The sequence below is a fragment of the Nomascus leucogenys genome, chromosome 6 (genome assembly GCF_006542625.1).
Source record: "Nomascus leucogenys isolate Asia chromosome 6, Asia_NLE_v1, whole genome shotgun sequence".
Classification (NCBI taxonomy): domain Eukaryota; kingdom Metazoa; phylum Chordata; class Mammalia; order Primates; family Hylobatidae; genus Nomascus; species Nomascus leucogenys.
In genome coordinates this window covers 104,480,134-104,499,831 of record NC_044386.1, presented here as the reverse complement: position 1 = coordinate 104,499,831, position 19,698 = coordinate 104,480,134, and the positions used below count along the sequence as shown (strand labels likewise).

General features: G+C 40.4%; 1 protein-coding gene and 1 non-coding gene across 2 annotated transcripts in view; one reads left to right on the top strand and one right to left on the bottom strand.

Moving 5' to 3' along the window:
* Window positions 1-19,698, bottom strand: part of AKAP13 (A-kinase anchoring protein 13) — a 335,978-nt gene that overhangs the window by 83,734 nt on the left and 232,546 nt on the right. Inside the window, exons 10-11 of the mRNA XM_030814959.1 lie at window positions 14,693-14,829; window positions 5,189-5,559 (exon numbers count right to left, since the gene is read on the bottom strand). Coding sequence (XP_030670819.1) covers window positions 5,189-5,559; window positions 14,693-14,829 — 508 coding nt within the window. The remainder of the gene's footprint in view (window positions 1-5,188; window positions 5,560-14,692; window positions 14,830-19,698) is intronic.
* On the top strand, window positions 9,348-9,455 carry LOC115835604. Its single transcript, XR_004030642.1, has one exon. It is a non-coding gene; the product is annotated as a U6 spliceosomal RNA (small nuclear RNA).

Sequence of the window (19,698 nt, the reverse complement as noted above, 5' to 3'; positions counted from 1 at the left end):
TGCAGATGGGAAGACCTGGCACCAAAAACACCTATATTGGATACATCTAATAACTTTGTTTTGTTGTCAAGTGGGGTTTTTGGCTGGAGAAAGGAGACAAGGAAAATGGTGGGAGGATGTAAGAGCTACCCCATGGCTCTTTTAAAAAATCTTTACCGTATCATTTAAAACTAAATAGTATAAAACATTTTAAATCAGATTAAATTAGTGGTATAAAGCTTACAAGTGCAGAAGCAGAAAGTAAAAATACAGTGGAGACACTTCGCTGGTCTGGTAAGTGGGATGAGACTGACATAATTTACTTGTGTGAGGAGAAGATACATATTTTACAAACACACATAAGACTCAGAAGTCCATTCTTTGACATTATTAACTTAAATTTTAAACTTCCAGTTAATAAATAGGCATATTTTTACCTAAATATCCAACTTCTTTTTTAGAAAAAGAATGTGGCAAATCAGTAAGTGAACATACACTGCCAAACCATCATTCTTAAAAATAATCTCCTTCTACAGATTTAAATGTTCCTTTACTTTCAGGATATGACAATGATGTGGAAGACTGTGAGGAGATTTAACACGAAGAGAGTGAAAAACAATAGGGAGACAGGAAGACAGACATGATAGCTTTTTTTTTTTTGAGACTTAGACTCACTCTGTTACCCAGGCTCGAGTGCAGTTGCACGATCTCGGCTCACTGCAACCTCTGCCTCCCGGGTTCAAGCAATTCTCCTGCCTCAGCCTCCTGAGTAGCTGGGATTACAGGCGCCCGCCACCACACCTAGCTAATTTTTGTGTTTTTAGTAGAGATGAGGTTTCACCATGTTTCCCAGGCTGGTCTCAAATTCCTGGGCTCAAGCAATCCATCTGGCTCAGCCTCCCAAAGTGCTGGGATTACAGGCGTGAGCCACCGTGCCCGGCCAAGATATAACAGCTTTTCTAAGGAACCAGGAAGGAAGTTGCAGATGGTCTACAACATCTGCCCTTTCTGGTAACAGAAAACTCCTTTCATAATTAAGAGTATTTTTGAAAGCATCGTCATTTCCTCAATTCCTCAATTAGTAGGGATATTTAGTAGTTCTTTGGCTTTGAGATTTGGAAAGTTCTAGATTAAAAAACAATGTCCCTCCTCCTGCCTTATAATACCTGTTGTAATGTTTCAATTTTACAAAATTTTAAATTATACATTACGTTCTTCCTACAAAAATAAGTTTCACTAGGGATGAAACTGGCTGGAGTTGTTGATGACAGGCACATCTATACACTAACTCGGACGCATCCAGCAATCTGTCGTCTCCCACCTTGTCATCAGGTGCATGTTTTTAACAAGCTCATACTGAAGAGCTTTAATAAAGACCCAGACAAACGTATCTCCAAAGAACCTTCTACTGAAATACTTATTTAGTAGAGATGTGGTTAAAACCTAAAATTTAACAACTTATTTTCTGGAAGAACAATTTCATAGGAATCATGATTATCTGAAATTCATGAGAATATCTGAATTTCAGCTCAATTTCTTGCCTAAAATCTGGAATTAAAGAAAGCATCCACTTGAAAAAGACAAAGTAGGAAAGATCACTATTTGCCTACTTGCCAACAAACAGGTTCAGCTAATAGTTAAAAACACTTCTTTACAAATGCCTCCTAATGTGAGAAACTAACAGTAATATAACCCTAATTTTTGGATTTCTAAATATTTTTCTAAACAATGGAAGAAAGGGTCACTAATGACTTCTAAAGAAAATCCAATGGAAAATTTGAAGCAAATTAGCAATCTGACTAGAAATTACTTCTCAGCTTATAAATCATTTATTTTTAGCTTCAAAATATTACTTGACAAATACTAATTAAGAAATTCAAAGGCCAAGGAATGAACTTACGCCTCTGACTTGCTTTAAGAAATGACTACATCCATAATGGAATGGAAAATGCCAGGTGGTCTAGTAATAAAGTCTTTCATTACATTATTAAACAATGTGTTGACAATACTTTAGGGCCTGTGCACAAGCACACACACATTCCTGGTTTTTCTTTTGTGGAGAAGAAAAAAAAGTACTCCCCAGGGTCCATTAAATAGGCACGACATAGACAATTCTTCGAACTCTCCTAGAGAAAGCTAGGTGAGACCCTATTATCACAGTCATCTGAACAACAATAAGCACAAGATTTTAAAAAATTAAAAATAATTTTTAAAAAAGATAAAATAGCATAAAACTTCAAATTAAAGAAAACATTTCATATAAAATGGACACTGGCAATTACTAAGTACCTATATTTTATTTGCCTGAATTAGATGGGACATTACTTAAAAGTAGATGGTCCAATCATGGATTAAGCAGAATGAGATGCTTGTTAGTATATGCTCAGAAGTGACATGGTTAGTCCATCAAGTTAATGAACTCTGTACCTTCTTCTATGAATGGGAGGTCTCCTGACAACATCCCCAAGAACTCGCATTGAACTGAAAATGAATGGTGAAGAGGTCAGTGTTGCAGGTGAAACAAAATGGGATACAAATGCATGAAACATACAGACACCACACTGGGGAGAGAGACACTACTCAAAGAGAAATGGCAAGGGAAGAGAATGAAGGAATGTGGAATGAGAAAAACATCAGGACCAAAAGGGCCTAACAATTTCTGTGGAGGGCTACTTTGCTCCTCCCCTTGCTCCAAGGAGTTAATCAGATGGCAAAAGTTATAAAGTTTATTAAATTATTAAAGAATCAGAAAAAAATTACTACTCAAAGCTTTAAAGGGGTTTTTCTTAACACTTTAAAATTCAGGTTATACTACATGCAGGTAATACCATAACAATTAGTCAAACTAAGTAAAACCTCACTCTCATTCCATTATCTTCAGAGGTATTAGAACAGTGGTCCTAGGTAAGCCCTAGCAGTAAATTCAAACAGGAGATCCCATGACATTATGCAGGATAAAAATAAGTAGAGTTCTAGTCTCAGTTCAGTCTAGAACTGAACTGAGATCACCATGTATGGCAAATCATTTATTCTGAGCTTCAATTTCCTCATCTGAGCTACATGACAGAGACAGTCACATGGAGCTCTAAAATCAAAGTTGTGACAAAGGAACCCATAGTGGATTATAAAGAAAAAGGGATTGTATAGAAAATAAACCCTCATTCCTTGATGCTGTTATCAACTAAGATAAGGCTGTCCTGCCAAAAAAGTTACATTTGCTTCAAGAAGAGAACTCTGGCTGTAGGGATCATTCACCATGCTCTTACATTTTCTGCTGCTCTGAATGCCTAAATAAAAAAAGAGTACACCATGGGCAAAACTGGGAAATTACTTTTTATATAATCTAGGGTCTCAAACGTATATAAAAACAAGCTAGCAGAAAAAGCATGCTGCTTATTTTTAAGGTTAGCATCCAACATGCCACCATAGAATAATATGGAATTATAGAAACAGCATTTGACTAAGAGATCAGAGACCTTGGATAAATGATGCAAACTACCTGCACCAGTCTTCTCATCTGCAAACATGGGGATAATACCACCTGACTCATGGAGAGGACTGAAAAATTATATCAGATATGTGTTATAAAGAGAGTCTGAAAAGATTAGCAAATTAGGAAAGTGTAAGAAGGTGTTACTGTGAGCTCCATGAAGGCAGGGACTTTGTCTTGTTTACCTATCTCCAGAACCTAGAGCAGTGTCTGGCACATAGTGAGTGTTCAATATATGTTGGCTGAATAAATAAGTGAATGAAGGTGATTAGACAGCCATAATATTATCAGGAAGTTGAGAAATTTGAGCAAATAATTGCTACAGCTGAGCTGTTTATATCAATTATTATTATTACTATTATTATTATTATTTTGAGACAGGGTCTCACTGTTGCCCAGACTGGAGTGCAGTGGTATGATCATGGCTCACTGCAGCCTCGAACTTCTGGGCTGAAGCGATCCTCCCATCTCATCCTCTCGAGTAGCTGGGACCACAGGCATGTACTACCATACGCAGCTGTTTTCTTTTTTTGCAGACATGGGATCTCCTATGTTGCCTAGGCTGGTCTCAAACTCCTGGGCTCATGAGATTATATCAATTGTTTTAAAACAACTGTCAGTCTCATCCCTTATCGGTTTTACTTATTAGCAAAGTAGCTTTGGAATAAGCACACTCTTGCAAATATAGTAGGCACTACCATACTCATTCTTTAAAGCTAAAACCATCTGCTTACATTTGTCTAGCCAGCCAGCAGTAAGAAGTCAAATTCAGGCCAGGCACAGTGGCTCATGCTTGTGATCCCAGTACTTTGGGAGGCCAAGGCGGGTGGATCACGAGGTCAGGAGATCGAGACCATCCTGACTAACATGGTGAAACCCCGTCTCTACTAAAAATACAAAAAAAATTAGCCAGGCACAGTGGCGGGTGCCTGTAGTCCCAGCCACTCGGGAGGCTGAGGCAGGAAAATGGTGTGAACCCAGGAGGCGGAGCTTGCAGGGAGCCAAGATTGCGCCACTGTACTCCAGCCTGGGCAACAGAGCGAGATTCCATCTCAGAGAAAAAAAAAAAGTCAAATTCGACATATCTTCATATAGCCTGCTTCCAAACTGAAGAACTGATACTGGGTGATACTTAATACAAGCTCCCACCTATGAAAATCCCAACAATTTAATGGTATGTAATGAATGTAATGAGTCTTACATCCTCTTAAGGGTTAAACAATGGTAATTTAGACTTTATCAAAACTTTCTGTATTAGAAACAGAAGGTTTTAATTCTCAGGAAATATTCTGAAAAACTCTGATGTGTTAAGACTGTAAGACTTCATGTTTGTTTCTTAATTCAAAGTTGACATGAAACTACTGCCTCCAATATTTTCTCATTCACAAGTTTCATTAATGTGGTAAGAATAAACGTTCCCATTTACTAAACACTCATTATATGACAATCACATTTCATTGTATTATTAAAAATAATAATGAAGGTATTTTACAGATGAGAAAATTAAAGCTTAGAGGGGTCAGGTGACTTGCCCAAGGTCATCTACATAGTAAATTATGGAGCTGGGGTCTGAACACAGATTTTCCTGATTCCAAAGCCTATATTCTTTCTTCTGTACTATGGGGTCTCCTAAATTCTTTCACCAACAATAATACAAATCAGAAGCTTTTCAAAAGCAAGCAGACACTGAGACACTACACAAACCGCCTCCCATCTCACCTCCGGTGGTTCATTTCTGCATCGCTGGCTGCATTTTTCCCAGGCCCCCAGCTGTGCCTCCGGAAGGGGGAAAGAGAGCGCATGGAGCTCCTTAGGACAGAGCAGTTTGCAGGCACTTCAGTGATACTGTCCATCTCCTCCTCCTCCACGTCACCTGGGTCAGCAGGCTCACTCTCACTTTCTCGACCCTCAGCTCCCATCCCATGGCTGTAGAATCCATCAAGGCTTTGCCGATCTCTTGACCTGTTTGGCTTTAAAATCTGGGAGAGAGACACATCACTGCCATGAGAAGAATGTCGGTCCAGTGAAGCCGTGTCATCGGTGGATGAACTGGATCCGGTGATATCACAGGCCAACTGCTCTTCCTCTGGCTGTAATGGAGAGAAAGCACGTATGGGTGAAGCCAGCAGGGCCAATCAGATAGCCTCAGTTATTCTAGATCAAGCCAATGGCTTCTCAGTGGATTCCAGGCAGGCAAGATCATAATTGGCTTCAGAGACTTGTTTTTTTAATCGGGTGATCACAGTTGGATTCAAATCCCCCCTGGACTCTAGAAGAGAAACAGTCTAGATCTATCCTCTTTTTTTTGTTTGTTTTTGAGACAGAGTCTCACTCTGTCGCCCAGGCTGGACTACAGTGGTTCCATCTTAGCTCACCACAACCTCCGCCTCCTGGGTTCAAGAGATTATCCTGCCTCAGCCTCCCAAGTAGCTGGGATTACAGGCATGCACCACCACGCCTGGCTAATTTTTGTATTTTTAGTACAGACAGGGTTTCACCATGTTGGCCAGGCTGGTCTCTAACTCCTGACTTCAAGTGATCCACCCACCTCAGCCTCCCAAAATGCTGGGATTACAGGCGTGAGCCACTGCGCCCGGCCTAGGTCTATCCTCTTTTTATCCTCTTACTAGAGGTACTAGACTAGAAGTACATCATTTTTTCTTTCTTTTTTTTCCAATTTGAGACAGGGTCTCACTCTGTCACCCAGGCTGGAGTGCAGTGGTGAAATCACGGCTCACTGCAGCCTTGACCTCCTGGGCTCAAGTGATCCTCCTACCTCAGCCTCCTGAATGGCTGGAACTACAAGCATGTGCCAGCATGTTGAGCTAATTTTTTGTGTGTATTTCTTTTAGACACACAGGGTTTCACCATGTTGCCCAGGATGGTCTTCAACTCCTGGGATCCAGCAATCCTCCTGCCTTGGCTTCCCAAAGTGCTGGGATTACAGGTTTGAGCCACCATAACCAGCCCATTTTTTTCTTTCTTTAAGAGGAAAAATGTCAAATTTATGTTAGTACTTTCAGTCAATATCACCAACTGCAATGAAGGGAATCCATTTGTCTCTGGGTTTTTTGTATATGAAAACTAAATTCATAATGTGTTAGGTTTAATTATTTTTTATAAGCTTTAACTGAAAACAAAGCAGTCTGCTTGGCTACAATAATAATGTGCTGAAATTAATATTCCAAAAGGAAGTCTGTGGATGTTTTTAGTGGCCTTCTGAAAAACGTGGAATAGCTTATGACCCCACCTAAAGTTTGCCACAAATGCATAAGTACCTGTTACAAATATCTAAATGGAAGAAAGCTATACATTTTTTTCATTTCACTGAGAACTGGCTGAGTGTTATGAGGCCAAATCACACATTAAATAATCAGTCCTGGCAATGAGGTCTTTGATAAAGTGATGATGCTCTTTCCTGGCTAACCTCTAGCGCCTAACAGGTTCTGTGTAACTTTGTTCTAGTAGCCTGACATTTTCTACTTGTTGAAACATACCAGTGGCTGGGCGTGGTGGCTCACACCTGTAATCCCAGCTACTGGGGAGGCTGAGGCAGGAAAATGTCTTGAACCTGAGAGGGAGCGAGGGAGGGAGATACCAGAACACAGAATTTGATGGGTGAGGGAAAGATGAGCTTCACGGTACCCAAAAGGCCAAAAGAAGTGTCTAAGAGATGCTTGATCATACTCAAGATGTGGGCACTGTCTTAATAGCTATTTTGCACTCTTATGGGATGGGGGTAGGCAACAGGGAAGGGCATTTTATAATTCTTTTTCCCTTTTTCACAATATTTTCCTAATTAGTCTACTCAATGTTTTAATTAAGGGTAAAAAAAAATTTATGGTTCTTCAAGAAAGAGAAAAAAATTATGAAAATCTTTCGGCTTTAGAATAGAAAACAAGCTCTATACTATAAGGAGACAGGTTTTAAAGGTTTGATGTAATAGTTCAAAAGCACACTACCTTCTAAAAGCACCCTTTCTACCTTTTGGGCTTGATCTCACAAGCTAATAAGAAGGCTTTCTTTTTCCAGTTCTGTGGAGTCCAGTTTCCTAGATTGTTTTTTAAGTAATGTATGAAATGGGAATGAGAGAGAAGATGCATGGGGATCACTGGCCAGGTCAAACTGAGGCCTAGATTTTCCAATGGACTCAGGCATGAGTAGCAGAATCAAGATTTGAACCCAGGCCGATTTCAACTCAAATTGCCCTATTCTGGTATCTCAGTCATCTTTTTAAAACCCTGTAAGAACAAGATATCAAAGTCAGTATCAGAAAAGTCCCTTCACTGGGTCACTCTGTAAAATAAAACCATGGTTAACCAAGTAAATTCTAAATTACGGTGGGTATTATTTTAAAATTAAATAACTGACTATGCTTGTTGAGTGAGGGACTCGGGGGTTTCCTAAAGGGGTCCTATTCACGGAGCAACTCTCCATGGACAAGAACAATGTAAATGGTCTCATGAATGTCTCGGCTTTCTCACTGTACTGGGTTGAACAGTGTCCTCCTCAGATACATGTCCTCCTCAGAATGTGACCTTATTTGGAAAGAGGGTCTTTGCAGATGTAATTGATGAGGTTATACTGGAGTAGGGTGGATCCAAAATGTCCCCAGATCCAACATGAATGGTGTCCCTGCAAGAGGAGAAGAGACACAAAAAGACACACAGGAGAGAATACCACGTGAAGACAGAGGAGAGATTGGAGTGCAGTGTATACAACCCAAGGAACACCAAGGACTGTGAACAAGCACCAGAGACTAGGAGAGAGGCCATTTTCTCTCAGAGGCCACAGAAGGAAAGCAGCCCCACTGACATGGTGATTAGGATCTCCAGCCTCCAGAATTGGGACCAAGTAAGTTCCTGTTGTTTTCAGCCACCCAGCTTCCCGTAGTTTGTTCCAGCAGCCCTAGGAAGCTAATATACTCATGCTTAACTGCCTAAATGTCTAATTCTCAAAATAATACCAAGGGACAAACAGAATGAACACCAATAAAGCAAAATGTATAACAAGTCTGTTCTAAAACACACAAAAAAGGCTTCAAGGCAAACAAAAATTTTGAGTTAAAGTTTCCATTTATTAATTTACCATATAGCCTTCTTACAAGTTAGCTCTTCTCAGTTTGGAAATAACTCACAGACAGTTATACAGGTGCTTCTTCACTCTGGCATCCAATCTTGGAAGGATTTTGCCTTGAAAAAAAGGCCTGCTATCTCTGGCACTTAACTAATCTGAAGTTTATAAAACAACCATCTACCCTTTTGAGAGTCATTAAAATAAGGTGGGAAAATCTTTGGTGGCCTGTTTATACACATTTTAAAAACAAAGAGATCTGTCTAGAATATATTGTCAACACAAAGCCTTTCTTCCTAATATGTGCTTTTAACTCTGATCTCACTGAAACTACATGATTTCTACAGTCTTGCGCATCTGGTAAGAATAAAGTTCACACAGAGTAATATTATTATACTCAGTATTTTTACTGCAGTATGCAGCTCTTACTATGAATTGGTGGTTATTACTTGAAAAAGGAAAACAAAACATCACTGGTGAAAATGTAAAATGGTACAACCACTTGGGAAAAGATCTGTTTCTTAGCAAACTAAACCTATACCTACCATATAATCTAACAATTAGAATCCTAAGTATTTCTCAAGAGAAATGATATTATTTAGATTCCATTTATACGAACTTCTGAAACAGAGAAAACTCATCTGTGGTGGGAAAACAATTAAGACAGCTGCTGCACTGAGAGGGTGTGAATGGAGACTGACTGGGAAGAGACATGAGGCAACTCCAAAGCGATGCTTACAGTCTGTACCCTGCTGCAGGCTGTGTACAAAGGTGAATGAAGGCTTCTATCAAAAGTCACTGATGGGTGCTCACTTCAGTAGCACATACACCAAATTGGAACAATGCACAGAAGATTAGCACGGCCTCTGTGCAAGGATGATGCACACATTCGTGAAGCAGTCATTAAATTTTTTTTTTTAAAAGTCACTGACGGGTACCCTCAAGATTGTACATTTCACTGTATGTAAATTTCACCGAAAAACCCAACCAGCCTATAAACAAATACTGAATTCTAAGTGTTCAGAGGTGAAGTATATTGATATTTGTAACTTACCTCAAAGAATTTAGGCAAACTGGGTAGACAGAAGGATGGACAGATATATAGTTACATAATAGAGCAAATACAATTAAAAGTTAATTGTAGGATCTACGTAGTGGGTATATGGGTGTTCACTGTACAATTCTCCAAATTTTCTATATGCCTCAATATATTCTTAATAAAAGGTTGGGAAAAATGCCTGATTGGCTTTCTTAGCCACAGTTACATCATACAAGTATGGATACATAAGTGTATACAGAGGTATAAACATTATAAACATAAAATTACAAAACTGCTGCACACTTTATATCTTATTACTATACTTGAAGAAATCATGCTTAATACTGCCAAAATACTGATCCTTTAATCTCCATTTATTCCCAAATATTTATTATTATTATTTGTAATAATACACAAGGCACTCTACTATGTGCCTTGGAAAATTATGGCTCACATTTTAAACACCTAACACATGCCAACCATTTAATCCATTTATGTTCAATATTTTAAGAAAAGTACCTGATTACAAGCATTACCACTGGTTCACAGTTTTAAATTTTTAATAATTTCAGCACTTGTGCATAGGCAATTGTAGTTTGGTTTTTTTTTTTTTTTTTGAGACGAGTTTCACTCTGTTGCCCAGGCTGGAGTATGGTGGCACGATCTCAGCTCACTGCAACCTCCACCTCCCAGGTTCAAATGATTCTCCTGCCTCAGCTTCCTGAGTAGCTGGGATTACAGGCGCCTGCCACCATGTCCAGCTAATTTCTGTATTTTTAGTAGAGATGGGGTTTCACCATGTTGGCCAGGCTGGTCTTGAACTCCTAACCTCCAGTGATCCGCCTGCCTCGGCCTCTCAAAGTGCTGGGATTATAGGCATAAGCCACCACATCCAGCAGCAACTGTCGTTTTCTTAATTAGGATTCTGTAAATACATTTATTTTTATTTATTTTTAAGACAGCATCTCCCTCTGTTGCCCAGGTTGGAGCGCAGTTGCACAATCACAGCTCATTGCAGCCTTGAACTTCAAGGCTCAAGTGATCCTCTCGCCTCTGCCTCCCAAGTAGCTGGGACTACAGACGTGTGCCACCATGCCTGGCTAATTTTTAAATTTTTTAGTAGAGACAGGTTCTCACGATGTTGCCCGGGCTGGTGTCAATCTCCTGGACTCAAGCAGTCCTCCCACTTCAGCCTCCCAAAGTGTTGGGATTACAAGTGTGAACCAGCATACCTGGCTTACATTTACTTTTATCTCGAAAAGGTTTATTATTTTAAGTAATTTTTTGGCTTGGGGATCAAGGACCTGAGAAAAATTACAACACATGAAAGAAGGATGTTCCCTTTAGGTTTTGTATCTTACATAAGTCATTTTGATTTTTTTAAATCAATTGTAGATACATCTGCTAACCTGGAGAAAAAAAATACACAGAAGGGCCTTGATTTACCTCTCTTTGGGAAGACAGACAGCAACTATTAATATTTCCTGTAGACTTTAATTATCCTTTTGGAAAGTAGAGTGGCCTAGATCATGTATATTTTATAAAAATCACACTTTCTCTCTTAGCTAGTGCCAAAAAGAATCCTAGGATTTCTTTTCACTTTAAAAATAAAATCCAAATTTTATGCTACTGATTAAAGACCTTAGGAACCCACACATATTCATGAGAATAAACGTGAGGCTCATAACACTCACTAAAGAGTCATTTACCAGGAGGCATACTGAAAGGAAAGACAGGGTTAAGGTGAAAAGGTCACGACAAACATTACGGGCTGTTAAAGACCTCTGTGAGGCCAGAGACACAAATGGCTGCAGGAAGTGACCTCATGTACCACTCATGGTTCACAGAAAAAGATGTTGCAATGTCTTGCCTAAAGATTATTTTTTAGAGATGGAGAAGAGGGTTAGAACCTGGGAACAAACTGCAAGACCTTTTGATATTTTGCATAGCACACTCTGTGGGTGACCACTGAGGAAGACTTTTAAGGAAGCAGCTGATTGCCTATCTGCCAGTGCCACACTTTAATTTAATCACTGGCTATTAGAGTAGGTTTGGGGAGGTTGAGAGTAAAATAAAAAATGAACAGATTTTAAAGTCAGGCCTAGATGCAAACCTCAAGTTGGCTGCTCACCCACTAAGTAATTTTGGATACATTTCTTTACCCATCAGTGCCTCTGTTTCCTCAAGAGCATAAAACCACCTACTCGTCAGGATTGCTGGGCAGACAAATGGAGATCAAAAATTTTAAAAATTTAGTTCAGTATCTACTGTACAGTAAGTATCCTGTCAATATTAGTCTCTCTCCTTTTTGTAAGTCAGCCGTTGGTTTTATTAATGCTAGAGCAAACATTTATTGCAAAGCCTCTCCTGGTCACAGGCTACTTCGGTAGAGCAAAAACACTAAGAGAAAAATCCTCCCCATCTCTTCTCAGGCCATTTAGACATTCTCAAGCATGCATGAAGAGGTGAAAGTGAAGCTACCATTTCTGCTTTTCCCTAAGTAGTCTAGTATAAAATGTAGGTGTTATTTCTTACTTATTTTTGAGACAAGGTCTTGCTCTGTCGCCCAAGCTGGAGTGCAGTGGTGCCATCACGGCTCACTGCAGCCTTAACCTCCTAGACTTAAGTGATCCTCCCACCTCAGCCTCCTGAATAGCTGGGACCACAGGTGTGCACCACCATGTCCAGCTAATTTTTGTATTTTTTGTAGAGACAAGGTCCCATTATATTGGCTCAGGCTGATCTCAAACTCCTTGACTCAAGTGATCCTCCTGCCTTAGCCTCCCAAAATGCTAAGATCCACCATGCCTGGCCTCCTTCAACTTTTAAAAATTGTATCTGTCTAGTATTCTTGAAAAAAAAAAATCTTCCAAATCTAGCACAGGTCATTTATATGAGCAATTTTGTAAATGGTTCTGGGAAAATAAGAAGGCAAAATATAGAAAATTCTAATTCTCCTTAGCTAGGAAAACCATTCAATTAAGTGACCAGAAGTAACTCTGAGTCTGCAGAGATGGTAACATCCAGGCACAAGCTGTCATGCACCTAGGAGGTTGCAAGCAAGCATTTCTTAATGAAGACACTTCAATTTTTAAAAAACTTTTTACGTCAAAATTTTCAAACATATATAAATGTTTAACAAGTCTCTGTATATCCATGACCTAGTTTCAATGATTATCAATGATCCCATTTTAAAGCTGGAACTCGGAGATACTATCTAATCTGTTTATCTCAGTATGTTTTTAGCGACACCTATTTTCAGAATGGTATTCCCCTTGCGGGGAATAGAATTCCTTACAATTAAAACCTCAGAGTCACAGTGGAAATTACCTAAATTCTGATATTATAAAAAAAATAAATAAAATAACATAAAACTATTGATTTCTCTTTTCCTAAGTAAAGAGAAAGGCAGATCTTCTAAATGTGGAGTTTTTACTTCACAGAATTTTTTGTCAAGTCACCATGAGTGACAATGACAGAAATCCTTAAGGTTACATCGTATTAAATAAGTCTTTCCAAAGACCTTGGGAGGACAATGAGCCCAAAAAAAAAGTCAGGGAAGGCCAAAAATGAAAGGAAGGCACACAGGGTACATTCACAGAGGCACTGATACGCTCCTGATGCCCAAATCTTTAGGTCTCTATTCTTGTAACTTCTCTTTTTTATTTTTACTTTTGAGACGGAGTTTCACTCCTGTTGCCCAGGCTGGAGTGCAGTGGTGTGATCTCAGCTCACTTCAGCCTCGACCTCCTGGGTTTGAGCCTCAGCCTCCTGAGTAGCTGAGATCACAGGCACGCGCCACCATGCCCAGCTAATTTTTTTGTATTTTTAGTAGAGACGGGTTTTCACCATTTCCAGGCTGGTCTCGAACTCCTGACCTCTAGTGATCCACCCGCCTTGGCCTCCCAAATTGCTGGGATTACATGCATAAGCCACCACACCCAGCCTATTCTTGTAACTTCTACACAGCATCATTCACCATCTTGGACAACCTAATCACCCACTAACACAACCGCTCTCACCACTTCTCTGAGCTCATTATAAAACTAGAAGGAACCATCTTGGTAGATGCAACAGTGTTTCTGCCTCTTCACCTCCTTACCATTAAGAAAACCACTTGTGGCATATAATTGAGTAGCATTTGCCATCTCTGCTGTGGGAAAGCCCTCTATTTTTCTCAGGGGAACAAAACAGAACTTGCTGCAACTAGAAACAAACATAAGCAAAAGAAAGCAAACTGCCCCCATACCCCACCTCCCTTAGACAGCCTCCAATTATATGCAAATGTGCGCTGATTCATGTGGAAGGGCTCCATCAAAGACATCTAGAAAGTTCCAATTAAGCAGGCTAGATGAGGATGAGTGATATGACCACACTCAGCAGGAAGCTTCAGGCCTAAACACATTAACCAGAAATGACTCTACAGCTGGTTTATAAATATGACATCATATAGTCTGAGCTGCAGTCCTTGCTGCCCACTGAGAACTGTTCACTGTCATCTGACTTAATTAGTTCCAAAGGAACTTCCATTTCTTTTGACTCCCAAGTGAGCTTCAAAATCTGCATTTAACTAGCCACAATTTCACATTAAATAACTTTGGCCAATGCTTTTTTCTTTCCTTTTTTTTTTTGTTTTTGGAGACAGAGTCTCGCTCTGCCGCCCAGGCTGGAGTTCAGTGGCGCGAACTCGACTCACTGCAACCTCCGCCTCCTGGGTTCAAGTGAGCACGCCCAGCTAATTTTTATATTTTTAGTAGAGATGGGGTTTCACCATGTTGGTCAGGCTGGTCTCGAACTCCTGACCTCAAGGGGTCCACCCACTTCAGCCTCCCAAAGTGTTGGGATTACAAGCGTGAGCCACCATGCCCAGTCCAATGCCTTTTTCTAAACCCTGGTAATCTCGCGCTTCCTTCTCCAAGAGAACATTTGAATGCCTCTCAGAGTGAGTGAGGCCCTACAGGGCTAGCTGGATCACAACTTACTAGCAGGAGTTACATATTTAGGGAAACAGGAGAGCACAAGAGGGGAAAAAAGTTGGAAAAGAGTTCGGGAAGCCCAAATAGGAACACGAAAGCCGTGGGACAAAAATGAAAGGAAGGTCCACACAATACCTTTGTGAAGATGATGCTGTCCATGTCATCACTGGGTGAGTGAAAGAGGTCAGAATCACTCCCAGATTCTCTTTTAAGTACACCTTGTTTTGAGGTACACTCTCTGCCCAGTCCAACATCCAGGAAGTCCTCACATTCTGAAAAAGAGAATTTATTCACCAATATTGAAAAAAAAAAATCCAAAAAACAAAAAGAACCACTTCCTTTTCACCCCAGCAACCAGTCTTTTAAATCTCTCTCTCACTCTTTTCTCTTCCTTCCCTTCTTGTTTATTTCTTTTTTCAATATTAAGAAGCTATAAAGGACACAGTCAAATCAGTAGCTCTGCTACTCCAATTCTAGGTTGAAATAGCTCCTACAGGACAATCATGCGTCTGCCACGTTTATATTAGGTACAGAAAGATAAAAGGATGATTTAGAAGCATATTCTACTTCTATTTAGATACTTGAATGATAATGTTTTCCTCGTGGTAGTGAGGGAATTTTTTTTCTTTTGTCTTCAAAATCCAAAGTCTTTTACTAGCAACTATGTGATGGGGTTTGTTTTAAACTTATAGGTTCTACTGAATAATAAAAGAAATATAACTTTTCTTACCATAAATAGCTCTTAAATTGTGGGCATAATGTGCCAAAGTGGAAAAATATATCATTTAGAATCTGTTTTCAGTTCAATAACTAGAACAGGGACCCTGGCAAGCCAGAGGGAGGGGTCTGTGACAGAAATACCACCTTGGTACATCGAGGAAGCCTAAAAACTTAGTAGCTTGAAATAAGCAAGGTATTCTCTCTTATTAACTTTGCTTTTTTGTTTTGTGTTGTTTATTTTGAGACAAGTTCTCATTCTGTTGCCCAGGCTGTACTGCAGTGGCACAATCTCAGCTCACTTCAACCTCCGCCTCCTGGGCTCAAGCAATCCTCACACCTTAGCCTCCCCCAAGTAGCCGGGACTGCAGGCACATGCCACCAAGTCCAGTTTATTTTTTGTAAAGATGGGGTTTTGGCATGTTGCCCAGGCTATTAACTTTGTAAACAAAAGTGACATGTGACTGGGTACCAATATGGTTAAAGAGATTTGTGGATGGTGAAACCAAGAACCCAAGTCCATTACTAAGTGGATATGGGCTTCCTTCAAGAAGTTTTTGCAACTTCCGCCTCCTGGGTTCAAGCGATTCTCCTGCTTCAGCCTCCTGAATAGCTGGGAATACAGGCACGTGCCACCATGCCTGGCTAATTTTTTTTTTTTTTTTGTATTTTTAGTAGAGATGAGGTTTCACCATGTTAGCCAGGATGGTCACCATCTCCTAATCTTGTGATCCGCCTGCCTCAGCCTCCCAAAGTGCTAGGATTACAGGCGTGAGCCACTGGGCTTGGCCCTAAGAAGTTTAAAGATAAAAGTCATGGCCGGGCATGGTGGCTCAAGCCTGTAATCCCAGCACTTTGAGAGGTTAAGCCAGGTGGATCACCTGAGGCCAGGAGTTCGAGAACAGCCTGGCCAACATGGTGAAACCCCGTCTCTACTAAAAAATGCAAAAAATTAGCCAGGCATGGTGGCAGGTGCTTGTAATCCCAGCTACTTGGGAGGCTGAGGCAGAAGAATCGCTTGAACCGGGGAGGCAGAGGCTGTAGTGAGCCAAGATCACACCATTGCACTCCAGCCTAGGTGACACAGGGCAACTTCATTTCCAAAAAAAAGGATAAAAGTCATGCATCTCTGTTTTTGTAAGCAAGTTAATGTGTTATTTGGACAACCAGGTAGGCATGCTTTATCAAATTTGTAGGTGACACTAAGTGATGAGGGACAGGGCAGGAAACCTGGCTATCTAGGAGTTAAAGAGAACTTGGAGGTTTTGGGGGAAGCAAATTCAAGAGGAACTGACAGTACAACGTGATGACAAAACCAAAGAAACACTAATAGTTTTAGTCTCTATTAGTAAATAGTACACTGGCATCCAAAACGGGGACAGTCCCGTCACTATGCGCCATCCAGACCACACCCTCAGGATTGTACTTGTTCCTAAATAATATCTAAAGTAGAACACTGATAAACAAAAATGTGTATGTAGTAATGGGGTCATGACAGTCAAAACATCTGAGATACATTCAGCTTACCGAGGAGCCTGAAGAAAATGTGCCTGAAGACTGTCACAGATTCCCTCTGTGCTGCTCCAGAGGCAGAACAAAGACCAGTGAGTGTGAGCCACAGAGCTTCACTAAAACGGGGCTTCTTGGCAATAGGTTGGGTGGCCCATAAAGCAGTGACTATCACTTTACCAGAAGGGTTTTGGAACAGAGAATGACTATGTCAAGATATTACAGAAAAGGTATCTGCACAGAGAGGGAAGTGAGGGTTGGACTAGATAACTTTCAATGTCTCCTTTGACTATTAGATTCTATGCTTGGATGATAATTATGTTGTCTCTGTGTGTTGAAAGTGGGAAGAAATAGTTGTTCTAATCAACAGTTAATTAATTAGTGACAATCACTAAATTATTTGCTCTGGTAGCTTAGAGCAAGGGTCAAGGATGCATTGCATTGGTATAGGTCATAAATCACTTGCCAATAAAATTACTTTTTCTACTAGTTAAGCATCTGGCTAAATACTGGGGAGTATCCAAATAAAAAGAAATGTTTAGTGTTGGGGGGAAGCAGTTTACTGTCTTGTGGCAGAAATGAACATGTTAGAAGACAATTTCGACAAAGAATTACAAAAAAAAAAATGCCATAGGAAGTGAGACAGGGCTCATGGATGAATCTGAAAATCTTTCAGTTAAAGAAAAAATCACCTTAGTCTGTTTCAGTCTTGGTTCAAACTATTTCGGAGTGTGTTAGTTCAATGGGAACAGCCCTGCCTTTAACAGACTGGAAACTATGGGTATTCTGGAGGTTTGTTTTTTTTTTTCACATTTCCTAGAGTATGTAGTAACCTAGGAAGAGCTGGTGGGTGTGATCTATTCCTTCTCCTTTCCCCACTTGAAAAAATAAAAAAATGCCTTTCCGTGGTTGAGGGAAAAATAGAGGGGCTGGCCAAGAAAAGAAAGGGCTGTCACAGCAACTACGCTGAGCTGCTCGCTGTCCAGCTGGCCCTCTAACAGACCACGTCCAAATTCCAGACTGGAAAACAAACTAGCTCACGATATTTGAATGGAAAATTCACGGGGAAGATCCAGAGTCAGTCCTGATAGGAATACCTCACCCAGAAAATAAATTCAAACCAGCACCACAAGGGATAACAAACCAAGTCTGGGATGAGAGTCTGCTCTCTGAGATAAAGCTGACTGTTGAGGTGGGAAAGAGGGAAAAGTACAGAAAGAAGGGCTAAGATGGAGAGAGAGGGACCGTAAACCATTATAACCCCCTAACGCCATGAGGCGGGGGGAGGTGGGGGGAATCCCTAAAGGCAGAGCTAATCCACACCCGGTGTCACATGAATTGGTAAGTTTTCAAAATTAATAAAATCTTTTCTTTCTTCCTGTATGTCCCCTTCCTACTGAATAAACGGGAGCGGCATATCTAAGTGTAAACAAGAGTAAAGAGCTCTGGTTTTCGAGTTAGACTGATCAGGCTTAAATCTAGGTCTGACTACTTAATAGAAGAAAAATTCCAGGCAAGAAGTAATTTCACCCCTCTCAGTTGCCATTTCCATAACAGTGACAAGAGATGATTAGTACTTCCCTAAAGGAGTCATAGTGACAGGAATAATTTATACACATAGTAACCAGAACTCTGGTTTCCAGCACATAGCAGGTGTGTGATATATGTGTCTAATGAAATTAAGGCTTCATTAACTTTTAATGTATGATTCAGTAAGTATCCAGATGACAGTACCTTAAAGGTGGACATTGGTAGGGCCAGTCCCATTTTATGAGCCATATGTAAATCTGTCTATAATTTTTATGTACTGAGCTATTAGCTTTTCAGAAGCTAACAGAATACAAACTTTTTAAAAGGTGTTATCTAGTCATTTGGGTTTAAAACGACATATATGCCAACAAACTGTTGCTGGGGAAGGGCTGGAAAACACACCGCTGACATGCAGTGGGCTCTGTTATGTCATACTAATCACAATTCTATTTTGTAATTTATCCATTATTGAAGAGTATACAAAGTGATTTTAAAAGGCAGTATCTTGGCCAGGCGTGGTGGCTCATGCCTGTAATCCCTTTGTAAGCACTTTGGGAGGACGAGGCGGATGGATCACGAGGTCAGGAGATTGAGACCATCCTGGCTAATACGGTGAAACCCCGTCGCTACTAAAAATGCAAAAAAATTAGTCGGGTGTGGTGGCGGGCGCCTGTAGTCCCAGCTACTCAGGAGGCTGGGACAGGAGAATGGCGTGAACCTGGGAGGCGGAGCTTGCGATGAGCCGAGATTGTGCCACTGCATTCCAGCCTGGGTGACAGAACAAGACTCCGTTATTTATTTATTTATTTATTTATTTATTTATTTATTTATTTGAGATGGAGTCTTGCTCTGTCGCCCAGGCTGGAGTGCAGTGGCGTGATCTTGGCTCACTGCAACCTCCACCTCCCGGGTTCAAGTGATTCTTCTGCCTCAGCCTCCCGAGTAGCTGGGATTACAGAGGCATGCCATCACACCCAGCTAATTTTTGCATTTTTAGTAGAGATGGGGGTTTCACCATATTGGCCAGGCTGGTCTCGAACTCCTGATCTTATGATCTGCCTGCCTCGGCCTCCCCAAGTGTTGAGATTACAGGCATGAGCCACCTCACCCGGCCAAAAGACAGTATCTTATTTGTTCTAATGCTATTGCTCCCTTGAGGAAGTATTTATAAAGTAAAATACAGAAACCTGCAAAACAAAGTACCTGGGATTCACAAAAACACTATGCCGAAAATCAAAATCTCAGGTCTGAAGCTCAGCAGCATAATTCTGATCTGCAATCCTGTTAAATTGAGATTTTAAAATAATTACTCTAAAAATACTAAATTGCTTATGCTTGGGGTTAGGGTGTACAGTAGGTCTACAGAATTCAAAATTGTGTCCTGG